At 53.8% G+C, this 22,215-nt stretch overlaps 1 protein-coding gene across 1 annotated transcript; it reads left to right on the forward strand.

Annotated features, from left to right (window-relative positions):
* The first annotated feature begins 3,739 nt into the window (after positions 1-3,739).
* On the forward strand, positions 3,740-17,655 carry MFNG (MFNG O-fucosylpeptide 3-beta-N-acetylglucosaminyltransferase). Its single transcript, XM_054016254.1, has 8 exons — positions 3,740-4,731; positions 11,617-11,665; positions 12,731-12,833; positions 13,127-13,280; positions 14,962-15,047; positions 15,501-15,666; positions 16,297-16,382; positions 16,798-17,655. Exons 1-8 carry the CDS (start codon positions 4,282-4,284, stop codon positions 16,856-16,858), a joined length of 1,155 nt encoding a protein of 384 aa, XP_053872229.1. The 5' UTR covers positions 3,740-4,281; the 3' UTR covers positions 16,859-17,655.
* Positions 17,656-22,215: the final 4,560 nt, after the last annotated feature.

Consider the following 22,215-nt stretch of genomic DNA (forward strand, 5'->3'; position numbering starts at 1 on the left):
GCTGTGCTCACCCCACCGCTCTGACTCTGGAGCTGGCACCGGCTGTGCCCGAAATCCAGCCCCTCCCCCCCATCCTGCCCCCTCCTCTCACATGCTGAGGGAAAAGGGAGAACAGAGAAGCAGAGTGGTGAAGAGACAGACATGAAGGGAAGGAAGGAGAGGAGTGGAGTGGAGGGGGTCAGGAGGCGGTGTCTGTGCAGCACACTCCTGGGAGCGTGCCTGGCGTTAGAAGCACCCCTCTGGGAGTGACAGCACTCTCAGGCGTGCGGTTAGCTTGGAGAGCCCTCCCCCCATCAGTGCCAGGGCTGCTTTGCAGAGCAATTGCTGGCCGAGCTGCGGAGTCCTTCAGCACTTGGGAGAAGCTGGATGCTTGGGGAGTGCCGGGGGACCTGCAGAGGTTGAAAAGGAGGATGGACAGCACTGGAGCTGGTATGTGCAGGCAGACACAAAGCTGGAGAAAAGTGTGGGCCAGGCAGTCCTGGGGCCCCCTTGCACAGCCCCATGCTAGGGGTGATGGGGAGCAGCATGAAGGGAGGACAGCCCTGGATGCAGGTCTGCATGTCCCCAGGACTGGGACAGTGTGGGCTGGGAGAGGCAGAGATCGGCAGAGGCTGAATGCTTGTTGCTTTCGCAGGATGTGGGAAATGGGCCCAGGCAGAGGATGGGCTAGACAATGCCAAAGTCCCCTTTGTGTCCCCATAACGACGCTTAGCCCTGAGCTAGTGCTTTGTGGTTTTCCAGCTCTGGGCAAAGATGAACCCGCTGATCCTCACAGCTTCCCTGGGATGAGGTAATTTGTTCTTACATCAGTGCCTGCGTCTTTACCTACAGCCACAAAAATCTAGAGCAACCTCCCGGAGCGGCCCTACAACAGTACAGGATGTAGCCCAAGCATTAGCCAGAGACATCACCCTCGTCCAGATGCGTGCCCCCTCTACTCCCCTCAGAACCCTCACCCCACCCATCCCAGGGACGCCACTGCTGCCACCAGCGTGCCTCTTGCAAAGTGACCTCTGTGGGACCAGCCCAAGGGTGACTCCTCCTGGAGACTGCCCTGCTAGCAACCCCCTCCCACTGAAGCAAGGGAGATGGTCGCTCCAGTGCCGCCATTGAGTGCAGTTGTGACAGAACCACAGGACCCAGCCTGCTGAGGGCTTTAGAGGTCAAAACCGACACCTTCCACTGCACCCAAGTGCTAACAGGCAGCCAGTGCAGCTCCTGGTGCCAGGGCCAGCTCTAGGGTTTTTGCCGCCCCAAGCAGCAAAAAGAAAAAAAAAAAAAAAGCCGCGATCGCAATCTGTGGCAGCTCTACCGTCCCTACTTCAGTCTTCGGCGGCAATTCGGCGGCTGGTCCTTCACTCCAAGAGGGAGTGAGGGACCCACCGCCTAATTGCTGCCAAAGAGCCGGATATGCCGCTCCTCTGCGTTGGCTGCCCCAAGCACCTGCTTGCTGGGCTGGTGCCTGGAGCCGGCCCTGCCTGGAGCATTGGCACCATGGGGCTGTCTGTGAGCCACACACTGTTTTCCCCAGGAATTGAAATTAGAGGAGGTGTTGGAATTTACAGGGGGATGGGGTGGAAAATGACTAAATTGGCAACACTGCCTATAACTAGTTGACTATTGGGGGGCAGATCGGGGAGTGGGGGGGGGTACGGGATGTAGGGAAATCCCTGACACTGATTCAGGATCTTCTGCCCCTGCTGGGGCTCCTGAGGAGTGGCAAGGCAAGGCACCATGGAGCGTGCACTGCAGTAATCCCCAGGCTGGCTAACTAGAACGGTGCACCTCTGAATGCCATGGCTGTGCCCCCACCAGTCCGTGACAGAACGTGCTGCTGTTCAAAGGGTTCTACAAATACAGCCATCAGGGAGCCTTCTACGAGAGCTAGGGAAACACTAGATCTTTGGGGATGTTCTTGTTAGGTGCAGAACATAAACTGTCATCAGGGCCACTGCTGTCACCTGGACATATGGGAGCAGCTGTGGATGAGAAAGGACCCCATAGATGTAGGCGTTATCCCCATTTTAAAGACAGGGAAACAGAGGCAAGGATGACTTCTATAAGGTCACAAAGCAAGTCTGGCAGAGCTCAGAATAGCACATTGGAGATCCTGACCCCCCCCACCACCACACTGCTCTAACCACTAGACAGTACTGCCCCTCTCTCCCAGGCTTCTTCCAGGAGTCATTCCATTCCCCCCTGGTTTGTTTCAGAGGTCACATTGGCCTACGCTGATCCATTCCACAAGCCCAGCTCCAGTTGGTTCCAAATGTGGTGGAGGAGAAGAGAGGAATCCAAGGTAAACATTAACCCAGTAATGTTCCCTGGCTTCAGTTCCACCCTGCACCCTCCCTGGGGGGTGCCCGAATTCCCTGACCTGGGAGGTAACGCTGCCTGCTGTAGAGGAATGAGTCATGGGTTAAGGAACAGGTGGCATGCCATTAGCAGCCATGGGCACCAATTACCAGCCGTAAAAGCCTTGTACAATCCTAATGTAAAGAGTCATTTAGAAAAACCGTTCTACCTGCCCTCAGGGGAGGGGATCTGCTGGAGTGTGCATCTGAGTGCGCGTGCAGTCGGGTTGGGGGTGGATTTCCAAGTCCTTCACTAGCTTTAGCCTTCCCTAGGGGTGGTTTGCAAAACTTCCCTACCACTGCTCACACTGGCTCAGCACCACGGGAATTAACATTACAGCTGTAATGTACATGGCTGACCATTGGCCTAAGCACTATGTGGAGGCGATCTGCTCTGAGCAGGGTTAGATGGCATGGTGAGCAACATATCTAAGCTAAGGGCTAGATCCCCAGATGAAATGGGAGAGCGCAAATGGCTGTAAACCTTGGGGCTGCTCTAAATTATGCCCAACTATCCATGGACCCAAGGGGCAGGTCCAACAGCTGGGGATCGCTGGAGTGTAGGGATGCCTTATCCATCCCCCTTGCAACAGGGCAAGGAGTGGCAGTGAGCCAGTTAAGCTGGCGTTCTAGCTACTTTGTGTCACTTTGCATAGGGCCCTACAGAACCCGAGACTAGACCTGGAGCTGCCCTGGCAGCTGGGAAGGGGGATTGGGAAAGCCCCTTAGTGCGGAATTCCTCTCTGCATTGGTGCTGAGTCTGGCACAGAGACTGACCGGGGAGGCAATGTGCCCCCTGATTCTCCAGTGGCACGCCATCTGCAATGGCTCCTCTGGGTCAGTCTAAGTTCCAAGGGCATTAGAACTCCTGGCCATGCTGCCTCCCCTTCTCAGCTGTCCCCCAGCCCTGCCAGCACGTCGCCTTTTGCAGGGGTGTTATGCTGGCTTTGTGCCTGCTGGGGCCCCCAATGCCACTGCGAAGCGGCCACAGTGTGGGGTGAATTCCCCCCCCCCGGCAGCCTGGCTCAGTTTTGAGGGGCTCCCTGAGAGTTGGGGGTGGGGGCAGAAGCATGTTCCCCTCAGGTTGATGACATGAGAGTCGGGTCCCTGGACACTTCCTCCTTCAGGCCCCATCCTATGAAGTCTTCTCTGGGGAATGGGAGCCCCCAGCTAGCATGAGGATGAGCTCTTTCCCCTGGCCTGACACAAGGAGCAGCCCACAGGGCAGCAGCTGTGAGCAGAGGCGACAGCTAGCCAGGATTCCCCACAGGCTGAAGGGCCCCGCCTACCCTGTGCCCAAGGAAGGGGTGGGCGGAGCCTGGTGCCTGTAGCTAGAGGGAGTCAGTGAGAGCTGAACAGACAGAGCAGGTGGAAGGCAGCTCGCTTGCTCGTTCCCCGGACCTGGCTATCCCCAGCCTCTTGCCTGCATCAGCCTCTAGCCTGGGACCTGTCCTGATGCATCCTTTGATGCTGGGTCAGCATCTTTGCCTCCAGCAAATCGGAAACCAGAGTCACTCCCCTGGATATTCCCCCATCACACCTCCTGGAAACCTGGGACCCTCAACCCCTTGCGTGGAATGGACTCTCCTCCTGGACCCTTGACCTTTCACCCTGACCAGGCTCCCGCCCAGGACCCTCAGCCTCGCAGCTAAGAGCCTGGGGTCTGGGTTAGTTCAGCTCTGGCTGTGTAATTTGCTGGCCTTCAGGTGTCTGCCTGTCACCTGTCCTGCCAGCTGGAAAATCAGGTCTTCCTCGTCCCTGTGTCTCTTTCCTGGAGGCTGCCCCCATTCCCAGGGACAATTGTCCCTCTCAGCCTTGGTGTTTGGCTCTCTAAGAATTTCACTGCCACTTTCTGCTCCCCTCCCATCACTTTTCATGGCCATGTCCTAGTTGGGCCTCAGCTTGTCTGTCCTCCCCTTTGGGAGGCATGAGGCCAGCATGGGGCTCACAGACCCTGGGGTGTGGAGGAAGAAGCTCCCTCTGCCTGCTGGGCTTCTTGCCGTGGCGTTGGAAGTTGGCAGTGATGCGTCGGCATCTCCTCCGCTGTCTCTCTGGAGCTGCTCTACTCCTTGTCACCATGGCTTTCCTCTCCATGAGGCACCGTGGCACTCAAGAGTTGGTCCGCTACCAAGGGGTTGGTGATGGGACATCGGATATCCTGGAGCACCAGGCTAAAATGTCCCCAGCGGATGTGCTGAGAGACAGCAGCAGGAGACAGGAGCTGAAAGAGCCACCAGGCCCTTCCAAGGTGGGCTCCAGTGTGCGGAGAGGCCTGGAGCTTGGAGAGGTTTTCATTGCTGTGAAGACAACCAAGATGTTCCACCAGACCAGGCTGGAGCTGCTGCTGGACACTTGGATATCCAAGGCAAAAGAGCAGGTGTGTTTGGAGGTGGGGATGGAGGGGTTCATTACAGTAACAGGCCTCCTTGGTGGGCGTGTAGGGGACAGGAGGAATCTAATGCCTGTGGGGAGGAATAAGGACCCAGGGACTCATTATACTGAAGAAAGGTCATGCTGCAGGGGGTTAAGAACAACTGTCCCATTCAGTGCGTCTCTGACATCATGTCTATTCCACTGTGCAGAGAGACAGGGACACCTCAATCTGGTTGGACGGAGGGCTCTATTAACTGGGACTGAACCAGCTTCAGGCTCAGGGGAAAGCCCTGTAGAGAGACAGGGGTTTATCCTGGCTGTTCGCACAGGGTTGGGCAGAGGAGGGATATTTGACAGGAACCGTCAGCCTCACCTAAGCATAGCCTCAGCGGGGCGGTTCACCCTCCTTTAAATCAAGCTACACTAGGGGTGCAATGCTGCACATAGGTGACAGCTGCTGGGGTTAAAACATGTGTGGGGCATGGCGGGGTTGAGTGCACTGCTCTTTCACCCTCAGAGGCCTGATTCAAACTGCTGATCTTTGTTCACAAGTGGAATGAGTTTGTGTGGTTTCAGACTAGCTGCCTCCTCCCGTCTCACACTGTTTGTACACCTCACAAAACCACATCTGGTTTAGGCAGTGTCTGCCCAGGAAGGACTGCCTGGGCCTGGAGTGGCCACGGGTTCTCGAGAACAAGATGCAGTGCCCTGGCTGAGGGGTGGGGAGAACCCAGGGTTAGCCCAGTAAAGGGCACAGAGGTGCCATGTAGCCGAGTTTGAGTGTTTGGGGCCCAGGGCTGGAATAGCAGGAGGGGTGCAGTGGAGCTGCATGTGGGTGCATGCATGGTGCCTGCACACCCCATGTCTGTCTCAGTGCAGTCAGTCTCTCGCTTGCTGGAGCGCCAAATCCATTCACACACGCTCAGGTGACGATTCCTCAGCCCCCCTCTGTGTGTGTGGCCCTTGTTTCTGTGTGCTGGTACTGGCACCTGGACTGTTCTTCCCCCTTCACCCAGCAGAGTCTTGAGAGTTTCATATCCAGGTTGGAGAGTTGGTTTGGGGTGCATTAGGTCAGTGCACACTGGTGACCCAGAACGGACTTAATAATGGCTGGGGGGAAACACCATTTACTACCTGGGATCTCCCTCCGTAATGGGGAAAGCCTAGGGAAAGCCCCCACGGGGCTCATTGTAGACTCTAGGCATTGGGCTATGTTTAAACAGGTCAGTCGGTAGAGGCCATGGTACCAACTCCACTGCTAAATCAGTGCCTAGTGGCTGCCCCATTGCTAATCTCACAATCATTGAAGGGGTGCTGGGAGGGCTCTCTGACTGCTGCTTCCCTGCTTTGGGGTCCCCTTTTCCCCTGTGGTGCTGCAAGTGCAGGTGCCTATTCTGCAAGTGGCTTTGCACAGAACCCCACAGAAGTCAGTGGGGGCTCACAGGTCTGCCCGTGCACAGCCAGTTGCAGAATTGGGGCCTAAATGAGGAGGCTAGGTTGTGGGGGTACAGAGAAAAAGAGCACATGAGACAGAACAGGGCATTCTGGGTAAGGGCGGTTTTCCCTTCCACACGCTGAGCTGTAACTGTCTGGTGCTTTCCACTACCTAGTCAGTTGCGGTTTGTCAGAGGAAGCCGTGTCCTATTTTGAACCCACTTCCTCTATGTTCGTTAGCATCTGAAATATCATACTTCCCCTTCTAGACGTGCTTCTCCAAGCCCTGAGTGCTCTTATCGCCTACCCTCTAATGGCTCTTAGCGGATACCATACTTCTTGGCATATACGTGCTATGATGTGGGCTGAGCGCTGGCACATGGGCACCATGATTATAGCCGGCCGTGGTGTTTCTGAGTGGGCTTGCAAAACAATTTTTCCTATCCCAAACATAACCAACGCCTGTCCATTCTGGCCACGCCAAGAATTAAGGGGAGTGAGAAGATTCTCTGGAGCACCCCAAATTACCTGAACCTCTGTGTGTGTGTGTGTGTGTGTGTTTGAGAAATCTATAAAATTTGCAGATGCCACCAAACTGGGAGGGGCTGCAAGCACTTTGGAGGGCAGGATTCAAATTCAAAAGGACCTGGACAAATTGAAGAATTGGTCTGAATTCAACAAGATGAAATTCAATAAAAATAAGTATAAAGTACCTCACTTAGGAAGGAAAAATCAAATGCACAACCACAAAATGGGTAATAACTGGCTAGGCGGTAGTACTGCAGAAAAGGATCTGGGGGTTACAGTGGATCACAACTGAATATAAGTCAACAATATGATGCAGTTGCAAAAAAGGCTAATGTCATTCTGGGGTGTATTAACAGAGATGCAGTATGTCAGACTTAGGAGGTAATTGTCCTTTTCTACTCAGCACTGGTGAGGCCTCTGGGTGTCACACTTTAGGAAAGATGTGGACAAACTGGAAAGAGTCCAGAGGAGAGCAACAAAAATGTTAGAAGGTTTTGAAAACCTGACCTATGAGGAAAGGTTAAAAAAACTTTAGAGAAAAGAAAACTGAGGGGGGACTTGATAATAGTCTTCCAATATATTAAGGGCTGTTATAAAGCGGATGGTGATCAATTGTTCTCCAGGTCCACTGAAGGTAGGACAAGAATTAATGGGTTTAATCTACAGCAAAGGAGATTTAGGTTAGATATTAGGAAAAACTTGCTGACTATACGGGTAGTTAAGCTCTGGAACAGGCTTCCAAGGGAGGTTGTGGAATCCCCATCACTGGAGGTTGTTAAGAACAGACTAGACAAACTTTACTTGGTCCTGCCTCGGCGCAGAGGGCTGGACTCGATGACCTCTTGAGGTCACTTCCAGCCCTACATTTCTGTGACTCTGTGATTCTATGAAATATGTGCCCAACCCCCTGGGTCGTGCTGCAGAAGGGGAGTGCCACTGTTGGTGCTGAGGTCTGGTATGGTTGCCAACATGTAAGAAAGCTTCGCGAGTAGAATTGGCTGGAAAAAAAGGGGGCAGGGTGAAGGGAAGGAATTTTCAAAAAATGTTTTAAAAAAGAGCCGTTTGTTGGATTTTTTGTAATGAAAACCTTTAGTTTTTCCTCTTTTCCCCCTCCCTTTGCCTCCCCGCCCCCCTTTTACCATGCCAGTGAAAAAGGTGGTGGTGGAGGGGAGAGGGGAGCGAAAGGAAAAACTGTAACAGAAAAGCTCTCAGTTTTCATTGGAAACAAAAGAGAAATGTTGCAAAACCAAACCTGCTTTGCTTTTGAAATTTTCTACCCCCAGGAAAGTTTTGCACAATAAATACCGGCCTGTCCGATTTGCAAGGGCCAGATGTCCCAGTGCACCAGGCCCCATCCTATGAAGGCTTTTGTGTGCACTGTGGGGAATTGGAGCCCCCAGCTAGCACTCCACAGCCTTCATTCATCGCCGTGACACCCACGCTGATGAGGGAGGCAAGTATCGTTAGCCCGGTGGGTGGGGAAACGAAGGCAGAAAGGGCCGGGACTTGGCTACCAGCACAGGGGGAGTTGGGATCAGAACTAGGACTAACCTGCAGGGATCACTTGCTCTCAGTCTTGCAGTTACTCCACTAAACCAAGTTGCTGCTCGTGCTAACTGAGCTTCCCCGTCTTGTGGCCTGGGGACATGCTGGCTGCTAAGCCGCAGAGCCTCCTCCTGTACAGGCAGGCGCTTGCAGCAGCTGTCCGTGTTATCAGTGCCACATTGGGTGGCACTGCCGTTGAGCTGAGAATCTGCTTGGGGTCCTCCCAAATGGACCAGCCTTGTTCCATGGGGCCCCAAAGGCCAGATCTGGGTGGCTTTGCAGGAGTCGGGATAACCTGTGATCTTTATTATTAGTAACTGCAGAGCCTAGAGACCCCAGCCAAGATCAGGCCTCATTGCGCTAGGTGCTGCACACACACATTTCTTGTCCCAAAGAGCTGATAGCCTAAATAGACAACCCAGACAAAGGATGGGAGGGGAAACTGAGGCACAGAGCAGGGAAGTGATTGCCCCAAGCTCATTCAGGAGGTCAGTGGCAGAGCTGGGAATAGAACCCAGGTATCCTGAGTCCCAGGCCGGTGCCCCTGTGCACTGGACTTTGCTGCCTGTCTTGAGGGCTAATATGTGACAAGCTTTCACCCCTGGTGATGGGTTTGCATTTTCAGGGCTGGCTCTGTCAGGAGAAGGACTAAATTTAATCTCATGAGGTGGACACTGATGCTGGCCCTGACATTTCCAGTTCCCCCGGATCCCGGCCTGTTCCCTCACTCCTGTCTGTCAGGTTATTCACCTGCTGCATGGTGTCTAAACCCTGGAGCGCGAGCTCTCTCGGGTGGAACTGTCCTTGTGTCTGTCTGTACAGTGCCAAGCATGATGGGGCCCAGGTGGGAGTCCTGACACACTACTGCAATGCTGCTAATGAACACACTGGCAGCATGGGCTGTGCAGGCCCAAAGCCTGGTCCTTATTCTCCAGCCGTGGGCATATATGGTCCAGGCAGGGCCGGCTCTAGGTTTTTTGCCGCCCCACGCAAAAAAATTTTTGGCTGCCCCCCACCCCAGCCCTGGGCTCTCACCCCCCCACCAGTGTCCTCCCCCACCCACATCCACTGCCACCCCAGCGCTGGGCTCTCCCCCAACCCCACCCCACCCCACCCGCACCCGGTGCCGCCCCAGCCCTGGGCTCCCCTGCACCAGTGCTGACTCCGCCCGCTCCCCCCGCGCCTCCAGCCGGTCCGGCGCTGGCAGGGTCGGGGTAAGCAGCGGGGCTCCCGGGCTCTGAGAGTGGGGGGCTGCCCTGCGTGGTTGAACTCCAGCTCTGTTGCGCCTGACCCCGATGTCTGCCAAACCAGGCCCCAAGCAGGCTATAGGTGCTGGGATACCGCGGCGACAGGCGGGATGTACGAACCTAGACAGACACAGCAGTTAGCCAGAGAACCCAAAGGGAACCTTATCCCTCCCTCTGTCTGAGCTGGTAAAAGTGGCACCAAATTGGCCCTGTCTGGAAGTAGCAGGGTGTTCCCTGCAGGGGCTGGGGGTGAGGGAGATGTGGTTTGAGGCTCCAGCAAACCCCCTCCAGACACCTTCAATGTGGATAACGGAGGCTGGCATCTCCTGGAGAGACGGACCTTCGGGCTGGAGCAAATGCCCTCTGCCAGGTTTCTAACGGGGGCCCTCCCGGCTCTGTCCTGCCCCAGCCCTCCTGGGCAGCCCTGCTGAGGGAGACAGGTCCCTGCTAACTAGAGACCTGCATGAATGGGCGTGAGGGGGGTGGGTTGCGTAGTGCAGGAAGAACTCTGACATCACTGGAGTGGCTTCTCCAGGTCCTGCTGGAAAGACACAGCAGAGTTGGGGGTGGGGATGGAGAGCGGTCTTGCCCTTACCCTCACCCCACAGATGTGTGGCCCCCATCTACCACTGCCTCGTCAAACAGTGCTCCCTCACCTGTGCTGAGCTGGAGGCAGCTTTCCTCACTGCCCATGGGGGGATCCCCCTCCCCTGCCCCGGCGTCTCTCCCCTCCAGTACTCTTGGCACCGCCTGGTGCACCCTCTTGCTTCGGAGCCTGTCGCTCCGATGGATCGGCCGGTGCCAGCTGCCCATCAGCCCAACCTCATCACATCCCTTCCCCCAGGCTTGCCATTCCAATGTTCATAACCTGGCTTCCCCCTTTGGCGTTCTGGCCCCTTCGTCCTCCTGCGCCTTGCCCAAGAGCTGGGATGCGGCACCCGGGCTGGTAGATAGGGCTCCCTTGGCCCAGTGCCAGAGCCGTTTGCACTGGTGCCCGTCTGAATGCCCTTGTACTCTCCCCCTCCTCCCGCCAGCCCCCAGCCCGGGCGCTGTGTTTAACCAGCCTGCGGGCAGCTGGTGGGGAGATTGTTTAAGGCTTGTGTCTCTTTCTTTCAGGCCCTTTAGTTCCTTGAAAGCACATTTTCTGCATGAGGGGAGCTTTTCTCAGCTGGCCGTGATCACAGAATGGCGGCTGGAGGCTGGGGGGTGGATGGACCCGAGGGGTGGGGGCTGGGAAGCAGCAGGGGACTATAACTGCTATACACACAAACAGATGTTCCCCTCTTAACCCATGTTTCCTTTGACCACAAAGCTGCTGCTTTCGTCTGCGGCTTGACATCATTCAGACCCCAAAGCTGGGCCTCCCCTCCCTTGTCCTGCTGCCTGAGTTCTCCGTTCACCAGGTGGCAGGGCCAGAGGGGAGTGGGGGGAGTTTGCTCAAGAACAGGTCCCCAGACTCTGCAGGTAACAAGGGTGCATATTGTAACGAAGCCCTCAGAATAGGCTTCTCTTCTGCACTGGCCAGCTACTGGGGGTCTTTCTGAAGAAAACAAGACTCCAGGGCCCAGGTCCTCGGCTGGTGTCAGTCAGCATAGCCCCATTGAATTCAGAACTGCTGGGACTTTGACCCCAGGACTCCTGGGTTCCCTGGCTGTCAGGGAACCTTCCCAGTGTGAACACAGGAGGGGATCCCAGCTCTGGGGGAAGCTAACCTCCAGATTTCCCAGCTCCCCTTGCCTCTTGCAAAGGAGGGCCCAGGATTTGAGCCCCTACCCTTCAGTCCCCTGAACCAAGGGGAAATCTCTCTCTGGCCTGCAGCTGGTGTCGGCTGAAGGAGGAGGGGGCTGTAGGATCTGTGCCTGCCTTTTGCGAGCAGGGCACAGGGCTCTAAGAGGATTATTTATCCACCCACCACGGCACCACCCCTGCAAGAGAAGCAGGAGAGGTGGGTGAGCAGGGAGCTGGGGCAGCATCTCCCACCTCCCTCAGCCTAGCAGGAGGCAGCCGCAGGATGTCAAAGGCACAGGCCGGAATGGGGAGGGGGGTGGCTTTGTGACAGCTTGGGAGGCCAGAAATGGAGCCAGCACCGGGCCTCGGAGTAACCTCGCCCTCTCCTCTCTCTCCTGTTTTCTCAGACCTACGTCTTTACTGACGAAGAAGACGAAGCCCTGCAGAAGAGAATGGGTAACCCAGCCTTTCCTATCACGCAGCTCCCCTGCCCCAACTCTCCAGTGAGCTTTGGATCAGGCCCTGAGTGAGGGCTGGTTCTCCTCCTCCCACACATGACTGGGTGCCCTGCTGGATCTGTGTGATAGGATGAACCCCGCAGAGCCCCCAGCAGGAGTGACGCTGATTCACTCTGGGGACGAGGCTCAGCTAAGCTTAGTTCCCTTCTGAAAAGTCGGGGGGATGGGCTTGCCTTTTGAAAGGAGGGAGACAGGAAACTGGCACAGCACGTGCCGGGAGAAGCTGCGGGCATTCCAGCTGTCCTGAAGAACAGCTGGGTGGTAACACGAGGGTCGGGCACCGCTGTCTTCCATCCCAGACACCGGTGGGTAGGAGGGTCCTGTTGTTAAGGCCCTTGGGCTGGGACTTGGAAGAGCTCTGTTCAGTTCCTGCCTCTGCAACAGGCTTCCTGTGTCAAGCCACTTCCCCTTTGGCTGCTCCAGTTTCCCATCTGCAGGATGGGGAGGATGGTACTTCCTTGAATCACAGTGCTGTTGTCAGAGAGTCTACAGCCAGAAGGGAATGCCACATCTCTAGCCTGATTTCCTGAGAAGGTCATTAATGCTTGTGAGGCGCCCACAAGCACCTCAACAGATCATTTGCGTGGCGCAGACTAAGTGCCACCATCAGTGATGAGTGAGCTCATTCCTGCTGGTGTCTTGCTGGTGTGGGGAGAAATCTGGGATCGAAAACCCACAGAGACAAGCATTTTCCCTTTCAGCCCAGCAGGGTCCCCTCCAAGGCAAGGATGGTGTTCAATTAGGGGAGCAGCATGTGGGTTGTGAAGCAAAGAGCTGCATGAATAGGAAGATAGAACCCAGAGAGAAGGGTGGGGTGGGAATAGGCTGGAGAGACGTGGGGACCCCATTGGCGAGCAGGGTGTGAATGTGAGAAGGCCAAGACTGAATTAACACAGTGATTGATTCCTGCTCTCTCTGGCCGGAGGGTTTTCCTGTTCCAGGCCAGGCGAGTGGGGTGGGGTCAGAGTGCAGTGACCAGGAGCTTTGTCTCTTTTCCCCGCAGGTGACCATGTGGTATTCACAAACTGCTCCGCAGAGCATAGCCACCCAGCCCTCTCCTGCAAGATGGCAGCCGAGTTTGATGCGTTCTTGGCCAGCGGCCTGAGGTGAGCACACAGGGGTGGCCTTCACACCTGCGCGCAGGGGCGTGGGAGGGAACTTCCCACCACAGGCTGGTAGGGATGGGAAGCTGTCACTGCCAACCGGTGGCTGCTGGTGTGACTGAGTGGAGTTCCAGTGGGAAAGGATGAAGAAGGGTCTAGTTTGCAGAGGTGCTGATTCAAGGCCATCAGCGTGTAGCTGCACACGACCGCTATCAATAAGGCCTGTGACATGAAGCTGAGTCAGAAGCAGCCTCCTGACCTAACCTCCTCTTGTCTGTCTTCCTGTATGTTGTCAGCTGGTTTTGCCACTTGGATGATGATAACTACCTAAACCCAAAGGCCCTCTTGAAGCTCTTGTCTTCCTACTCTCCAGCCCAGGATGTTTACATTGGGAAGCCCAGCCTGAACCGGCCCATCCACGCCTCCGAAACAATGCCCAACAATCAGACGGTAAATCCTGCCCCACAGCAACGGGGCCAAGCAGCTGATTGGCTCACTGGGGATTCTGAAGGGAGCTGATGATTCTTGACCACATGTCTTGTCAAACCCCCAAAAGAGGAGGGCTCTGGGCCTGGCCTCCACTGGACCCAATCTGGTCCCATGCAACCTGTGACCAGAGTCCCAGGGAGGCCATGCTGAGATTGCTCAATTAGGGCAAACTATAAAGAATGGAGCAGACAATTCCCAAAACTGGTGGTTATTCCAATACTTAGCTCACAACAAAACAGCTTCTATAATATCTTATTGGTTACCCAGAAGCCAAGAATGCAGTTCCCTTAAAGCAACCCAGCCTTTGGGCTCCCACTCAGACAGCTAAGTCAAATATGATGAGGATTATTGAAAATCTTGTTCATCATATGAAAAAGTTCTACCAATCCCAAAGGATTGGACACATTGCCCACCAAGTTAATGAATAGCTTAGATTTTACCCAAATACACGCTTACAGACAATTCTTATTAACTAAACTAAAATGTATTAAAAAAAGTTAAGAGAGAATATTGGTTAAAAGATCATTATACATATGGACATGAATAGAGTCCCTAGGTCAGGTTCATAGTAGAGACGGTGAGCTCTAGAATTGCAGAGTTCTTTCAGAATTAGTCCATAGGTTCAATCCAATGTTCAGTATCAGGGTGACCCAGAATGGAACTGGAGATCTCAATCTTTTGGCTCAAACTTCCCCGATGCAGCATAAGCAGATCTGAGATAAAAAGGATCAGCTCCCAAGAGCCCTTTATACAGTTTCAGGGCAGCCTCTTGACTGCATGCAGTTCTTGAGTGAACAATAGTGTCTTTGAAGTAACCTCCTATTTCCTAAACATCTCTGGTAATTAGCTACATGGATTAACATAAGGCAATTGCCTATCTCTCACCATTTGCAGGTGATTTGCTATTTTCTCCAAAGAGAAATCAAGACAGTGATATCACTCCAGTCACAGCTCCTTTAACTGTTAATATCTCCTTTTGATCTCTGAATTAACAGAATACAGTGATAAGCAGGAACTGTTTGGTTACGTTGTTCACCTCTAGCAATATCTATGTAAACACACAAAACCAGAAACATTATCTACTAATACGGTTAAATCTGGGTCAATTAGCCTGCAAGTTGCTTAACCCTTTCTGGTCCTGTGTCACACAACCACAACGGCATGTGCAGGCTCAGTCTGAGCAATGCACAGCCCAGAGAGCGAGAGAGAGGCAGTCACACCTATGCTGCTCCTCAGTGGGAACCCCATCTGCTAAGAGATTCATCCCATACTGCTCTACCAATAGGACGCCTTTGCTTCAGCGGGACCACCCCTTCTCTGAGTGAGGGGAGAATTCCACCTCTATGTTCAGCTAATCCGCCCTCATCTCTGGACTCCTCATGTCTCCCATCTCTTTGCTACTGGGCTGAGGGAAGAATTCTGGTCCTATGGTAGTAGCACAGTTGTCCTGCATTTTTGACCAGCTGATGCCGTGAAGACAGGCTCCCCTCTGTGCCACCCCATGTTGTGGTGCAGAAGGTGGGTTATAGCTGGGTCTGTGTGTGTATCTAATGGCCAGTGCTTTGGTGTTGAGACCTGCAGGTACAGGAGCTGTGACACCCCTTGTTCAGCCCCTTCCCTTTCTCTGCTCTTCCCTCCCCAGAGGTCCGTGCGCTTCTGGTTCGCTACTGGAGGGGCGGGATTCTGCATCAGCCGCAGGCTGGCCGTCAAGATGGCACCTTGGGCCAGGTGAGCCATGAAGCCAGTAGATATGTGAGCATCAGAAACCCAGGGGGATGTCATGGAAGATCATGCACGAGTTGGGGGTGTGTGAATGTATGTGAGAGTGTGCGAGAGAGGGCACAGTGCAGGCCTACCCAGCTGTGAGTGTGCAAGAGCAGGTAGGTAAGGGCATGTATTTGTGTTGTGGTCGCTCTTAGAGGCCCCACCTGTGCTGGGCACTGCATGCACGTTGAGCTGAGTTGGCATGTCAGTGGGTATCTGTTTATAAGTTCTTGCAGTGCAAACAGACAGAATTGGGCAGCCACGTGCCTCTTCACAGCCAGGGCAACGTGAATCTCTGAGGTCAGTGACGTTACCCAGGGATGATTCTGGCTCCTGATCTCGCATCCCGCTCCAAGATGGGGATCCCATTAGATGTCTGTATTTCCCCACTGATCAATGCGGCCCATTCTTTTCCAGTGGCAGTAACTTCCTGAGCACCTCAGAGCTCATCCGCCTCCCGGACGACTGCACCGTGGGCTACATCGTGGAGTGCAAACTGGGCGGGCGTCTGCTCCCCAACACGCTCTTCCACTCTCACCTGGAGAACCTGCAGCTGATACCCAGGCCCCAGCTCCCGCAGCAGGTGAGTGGGGAAGGGGAGTGAGAAGGGAGAAGGAGAGGTTGGAGAAGAGATTTGGAGGGAGCGGGGGGAGAGGAGCGGAGCAGGCGGGCGATGACTCACGTCACTCCGGCGGTAATTGTGACCCTGATTGAATCAACCGCACATTATTTCAATGAGGTTTTCCTGACAAATGCATCCCTAGACGCTTCTCTGCAATGATGGGCAAAGGATGAAAAGGCAATGAACTAGCCAGTAAAACTGCTGCCAGTCAAAGAGCAGGGGGAGGGCCCTCCCCTCTGGAGCTGCAGCACAGCCGGGGAAGTGCCTGTTGCCCACCCGTGGGGCCCATGCGATATAGCCCTGCATGTCATGGAGGAAGGGGGAGAGGCTTAGGTGAGATGGGGGCTGGAGACATGGAGGAAATGGAGGTGAGGAGAGGGTGAAAACCTGCAGCCTGGCCCTGTAAACCAGCCTGGGCAGAGGGGAGAAGCAGTGGGGAGTTGGGTGTGGGACGCAAAGCTTGTAGAGTGGCTCCCGGCTGGGGGGTGATGGGAGCGTCTATAGCCCAGGCACATAAAAGCTGAGAGCCGCCAAAGCTGCCCCCTTGTTCCCTAACTTCCCCCTTTCCTTTCTCATGGTCTTTCCCTGCAGGTCACCCTCAGCTATGGTGTCTTCGAGAAGAAACTCAACACTGTTGAGCTGGCCGGCCCCTTCTCTCAGCACGATGATCCCTCCAGGTGGGTCCCTGAGTCTCTGGCTCATCTGGCCTGCTCCCAGAGACTCCTATGAAAACAGAGTTGGAATAGGGCGTGGGCAGGGGCAGGTTGCTGCTCAGGAGTGAAGTGCGTTGGCAGTGCTGTGTAGCTGGAGCTGGACTCCTGCCTTCCCTGTTGTTGTTTGTGGCATTCGCTTTGGCCCTGGCGGGAGCTGGGCCCACATTGCCGCTGGTTGGGTCTGGATCCAGGGCTCACCTCTAACCGTCCTCACGTCCTTGTGAAATTTAGGAGTCTAGAGGCGTACGTGTAGAGCACTAGCTGCAGTGCAGAGCGAGAGCATCTGGTGTGGGATGGGGCACCAGGGAGACGCGCTCCTCCCACGCCTCTTCATTCGGCTGTGACAGCATACGTCTAACCTTCCTTCTCTCTCCTGCAGGTTCCAATCCCTTCACTGCCTTCTCTACCCGGACACTTCCTGGTGCCCACGGCCTGTCTGAGCTCCCACACCCAAAGGGTCCCACTCAGGCCAGCGACCCTCAGTTCGTGTTGTGTGGGGGGGCACTCAAGGAGCCCTGGGCGCTCCCTCTCTCCTTCGCAGTGACTGCCCTGGGGCCGCATGCTGCAGCTAGCGATAGCTTGGTGGGTCAGTGCTTGCTGAGCACGGCACAGGGTGAGAAGGTAGAATCCACAGCAAGGCGCCCAGGTGAAAATGTGGAATTACGCTGTTGGTGGGACATTTCAAATGCAACCCAATTTCCCATGGGCTCTGGGACACTTGTGGGGGGTGAGGATGGGCGGGAGGGGAAGTCGACATGCCTCTGGTAATGTAGGCAGTGTAGTGGTAGCCCTGTCGGTCCCAGGATATTAGAGAGACAAGGTGGGGGAGGTAACCTTATGCCTCTATTAACAGCCAGACTTTGGCCACAACTGCTGGCTGTGCCGGAATAGATGGAGACCTGGTGCCCCCTGCTGCGTGGATGGAGCATATCTCTGTATGCATCCTGAGCCGCACTGACCATGTGGGGCCGAGTGTGAATGGAGTGTACGGCTGGCCTTCACTTCAGTCTCTGCTGGGCAGGGCCTCTCCTCCCTTTATGCCCCCAAACCCTTTCTGACTGAGCCTATGCTGGACAAGAGCCTTTTCTGTCCTCCCATTTGTTGAGCCTCTGCTGGCCAGGGCTCCGCCTGCCCCAGCCCTCTTGCTAAGCCTCTGCTTAGATAGTTTGGCTACATTCTCACGCCAGAAACTCAAGTCTTTGATCATTTGTTTCAATAAAATGACAGTGTGATCATGTCTTCGCGCTAGATCAGCCCAAGAGAAGCGCCGCACTGGGACTGTCCTGGGAAGGGGACGGGGGCCAGGAGCCCGAGTGCTGGGTTCTTCCAGGAGTCTCCCATGTGATGGGCGGGTGGAGGCTTGTGTGGGTTTGTGTATTATTCAAGTGGGGATATCTCTCTGTCTCTCCCTGAGCACTCTCCCTTTTCTCTGCTCCACTGGGGATCGGGATAATCCCTCTTTCTAATGACCAGCCTGTCCTCTGAGATTAGACTCCAATCTCTACCTGGCGGGAGGGGATGTGAGAGGATAGACTTAAAGAAGGATTTGAAGTGGGAGAAAGGGAGAATGAGGTAGAAGAGGGAGGAGGAGATAGTGAAGGAGCACACAGGAGCAGATTGGAGATGGTAGATTTAAGAGCCATGCCAAAAAACCCCAAATTCACTATGGAGTGAAAGCAGAAGGGCAAATAGCTTATTACCCCTGCTCTTCAGCCCTCCAGACACTAGGGGGCAGCTTCATCGGCTCCTCACTCCTTGCTCAGTGCAGCAGAGAGGGGAAGACGGAGTGAGAGGGAGAGGTGGGACTAGGGTGACCAGACAGCAAGTGTGAAAAATCGGTATGGGGTGGGTGGTAATAGGAGACTATATAAGAAAAAGACCCCAAAATTGGGACTGTCCCTATAAAATTGGGACATCTGGTCACCTTAGGTGGGACATGCAAGGTTGCTGACTGTTCAGAGTGTTTCCAGATCCTGGGGGGCGGGAATGTCTCTTGCCCTGGACTGGGCTTGTTGTGTTGCCCAAAGGTCCCTCCTAATTGATGGGAAATGAATAGCAGTTACGTTTTGTCTTTGCTTACGTACAGAGAGCAGACTGGGGGAAAGCTAACAAGCAAAGAAACCACTTTCAATGGCAACGGATGCTCTGAATAAAAGAAATGTAAAGTGGGTGCCTTTTCAAGGGAAGGTGTTTTTCAAAAGCCAGTGGTGTACAAGGGGGACGTCTGGCGTTCTGTGAGAATGCAGATGAAAGTGCGGGTGTGATCTCTCTACACAGTCATACAGGTTGGAAGAGAAATCTTTAACACGGGATAATACAACTGCATCTATTGCAGTCAGTGTGGTAGAGGCCTACGGAGAGCACCACTGTGTCTTTACCATTTTGCAAACCGGTCAGCCCAACCCCCTGCAAAGGAACTACAATTGTCCTGGCTTGCACTGCAGACCCTTGTGTAGGATATTGAAGGGTTAAAAATCACGTTTCAAAGGTGTTTCCACCTGGGCAGAGAGGGTTCAAGAATTGAAAGCATGCTTTGATTTTTTTAGAAGAATACAGTGGCCTCTTGTCACTTTCCAATCCAACTATTTCTTCCAGTCAGTGATCAACTTCTGAAGAAGCAGACGGCTCTCAAGTCCTGCTTTCTGTCACAAGAAATGCACCCTTTCATCTGGAAACTCCTCTCTGATGACCAAGAACAAGGACTTGCTGATAACAATTACCTCTCCTTGGGTGTATAATGGTTTCCTTGCACAGTGACGGGAGCCCAGTAACCATAGGAATCAAAGCCATTGAAAGTGAAGTCACCCACACTGCAGGAGTACGTGTGTGGCAATCCGTTGAGATTAAGGATGAGTTTGAAGTTCCCGGGGTCAGAGAATGTTTTGGGGCTTCAAGTTAACCAGAACAGGAAAAAGCTTCTGGCTGGCCTAAGCCAGCCTAGCGCCCAAGAGAGGAGTCTACAGTGCCTGGATTTCCTCCCCCCACCCATTTGAGATCTCACCTCATATGCATTCAGTGCTTAGATTAAAAAAGCCAATCATATCTGAAGAAGTGACAGCAGGTGCAGAGGCAGTCAGAGCACAACACAGTGGGGGGATGAGGGAGGGGGCGACTAAACAACAAACTCTGAGTCTTGTGGGAAGACAAGCTGCAGAAATAGGAGGCAAATGCTGGGTCAGGGCCTCATCTGGTGTAAACTGGCCCAGCTCCATTTACCCCAGCTGAGAATCGGGCCCTGAAAGGGTCAAGTCCTTCAGCAGGTGTGAGAGTCCAAACTTTCTTAAACCAGTGGAACATTTCCTTGCCATACCAGCAAGCACCGCTCCTGTGGAGAACATCGGCTCTCATGAAGAGCCTGCAAACTAATGAGAAGAGGAGGATGTGGAGGAAAGCAGGGTTGTGTTAAAGTGAACTTCAAAAGGGCCTGTGGTAACTGCTCCGGTGCTGTACTAGAAAGAAAAGGGCTCCTCAAAGCAGACAAAGGGATCCAAGAGCATTTTTTTTTAAGCACAAAAAAGCCAGCTTAAGGGGACACTGGCAACTTGAAATCTGATCAGTGTTAAAGAACTATCCCATCCCTGAGTCGGGGTTTTACAATCCCGTTTTATTGGGAACAATCTAATGTGAAAGTTTTTGTGGAATTTTTTCACTGTTCTCTGTGGCAACATTTTGAGGCTTGAGCTGTTTTGACCAGCTCTATTAGATGTTTGTCTCTCCCCTGCTGCTGTGAGAAACTCACCCAAAGAGGTGAAACTGACTAAGGCCCCAGGCCTGCAACTGACTGAGCAGAACCCCATTGACTGGAGTGGGGGCTCCTTGTGGCACAATTCACATGATCAGGGCCTAACTGACTATCCACAAAGGGTGAAATCCTGGTGCTACTGACAGCAATGGGAGTTTTGCCTCTGACTTCACAGGCGCCAAGATTTCACTCCAAGAGGGGAAATGGTGAAACTAACTATGCACAGAGCACCATCGAATACACAAAGGAAACAAGATGGAAAAACTAGCGACAACTATTTGTTCCCCCTTTATTTTTTCAGGTACTATCACCCAGGGTGTCACTTGTGACAATAGCAGGTAAAATAAACTCAGAGAGACCTGTGGTGACTAAGCTGATGGGGCCCCTTAACTGCTGTCCCTTGACAAGTTGAATTTTCTGCCTGGTGCAATTTGATCTAGCCTGAATTCCAAGAAAGCTAAAAACTAATTTCTTCCACTGTTTAAAATGTGTATGATTAATTATGGACCCCAAGAAATAGGGGTGATTTGCCTATGTCTGATGTTTAAATTGCTTCCCAGGATTTACTGAGCCCAAGTTAGTTATTCAGACATCTCGTCTGAATGCACCTCATTACAGCATCCATTGCTTTCTGTTCCTGGAGCCAGAATTTGTTATCAGCGAGCTTTGAGGAAAATTAAATGGGATGCTTTGTGCTTGGATTATCTGAATCTGGCCTGTCTCCTGCTGGAAATGTTAGCAACCTGCTGCAAACGGGACTGATCAGGGGCCTGTGGGGCAGGGAGAGACTGCTGTGACCCCCATGTAATCACAACCAGAGCTGGCAGGGAGAAGAGGATCTGCTGCTGAAGGCCCCTGGGGCAGAGTGTCCTTTGGGGTTATGCAAAAAGGTAAGGGTGAGATGGAGAAAGAGTCTGGGAGTGAAAGCCAGAGTGGGGAAATTGGATAGTGCTGGGAAGAGCAGCAGGAGCAACTTTCTCCTTCCCCTGCCCAACGTCAGCTTCATTTGTGGGGCAGGCCGGTAAGATGGGGTGATAAAGAAACAGGGGCAAGGGGCTGCTGGCGTAGGAGTGTAAGGGAGGGGAAGAGGAGACAGCCAGAATGAGGGACCGAGATAAGGCCAGATCCTCTGCTTGTGAAAATCAGTGTCGCCTCATTGACTTTAGTAGCTGCTGATTGATGCCAGCTGAGGATCTGTCCCATTGGGAAGGAGCGAGGACACGTGACTCAGAGTGGGGAGGGAGATGCAGCCTGTGAAGGAAAAGGGTGAGAGGCTGGTTTCCCCCCGACAGTCAGGCCAATCCTGCAGTTAAGAACAGTCTCCATCACTCACTCAGGTCGGGCGGTGCTTGAGTGATGAGGTGCTTCTCTTGCTCTGGGGAGCCGTTCCCTGTGCCGGCGCTGTCATTATTTACACCCGTTCTCTGCAGCGGCTGTGCGGCTGGGGTGGGATGGCTGTGCTCTGCAAAGCACACACGCCTCTCGCTTTGTTGGCACCCAGCGGTGCAGGCTGGAGAGTCACAACAACCTCACTCTGGGATAGATCACCACAGCTCCGATGCCAGCCCAGCCCTGCTGCAGCTAGAAGGGTAACACTGAAACCCAGGAACTGCCTCTCCTTCCCCTTGCCATGGGTGGGAGGGTGGGGGGAGACTTTTGCTACTGGAGATCTGCTTCTCCAGTGGGAGACATACTGCTGGTTATTAGAGTTGGTGTCAAGCGTTGAAAGGCTCCCTGGTCCATAGTTCCCAATTCCCTTAGACCCAGATCTACAAAGGTATTTAGGCACCTAACACCAATTGATTGTAATAGTGGTTAGGTGTCTAAATCCCTTTGAGGATCCGTGCCGATATAATTAGCTGAGTTGGAATTTGATGGGGAGAATGAGGTGAAGACTCTTACAAAAAGTGCCTGGGCTCTTTAATGGCCAACAGAGGGGTTAGGATCTTATATCTCAGCCAAAAGCCAGGACTTCCCCCATCCCAGGGGGTCATAATTCCATGCTGGACTGTACAGGGTTCACCCAGGAGAGCATCCTCATAGCCACCTGCACCG

The sequence above is a fragment of the Malaclemys terrapin genome, chromosome 1 (assembly GCF_027887155.1).
Source record: "Malaclemys terrapin pileata isolate rMalTer1 chromosome 1, rMalTer1.hap1, whole genome shotgun sequence".
Lineage (NCBI taxonomy): Eukaryota > Metazoa > Chordata > Testudines > Emydidae > Malaclemys > Malaclemys terrapin.

Bases quoted from the DNA above. Each gene is read 5' to 3' on its own strand.
- MFNG (XM_054016254.1), top strand. From the start codon at position 4,282: ATGAGGCCAGCATGGGGCTCACAGACCCTGGGGTGTGGAGGAAGAAGC. The intron at 12,834-13,126 runs GTGAGCACACAG...GTATGTTGTCAG, and splicing joins TTCTTGGCCAGCGGCCTGAG to CTGGTTTTGCCACTTGGATG. The intron at 15,048-15,500 runs GTGAGCCATGAA...ATTCTTTTCCAG, and splicing joins AAGATGGCACCTTGGGCCAG to TGGCAGTAACTTCCTGAGCA.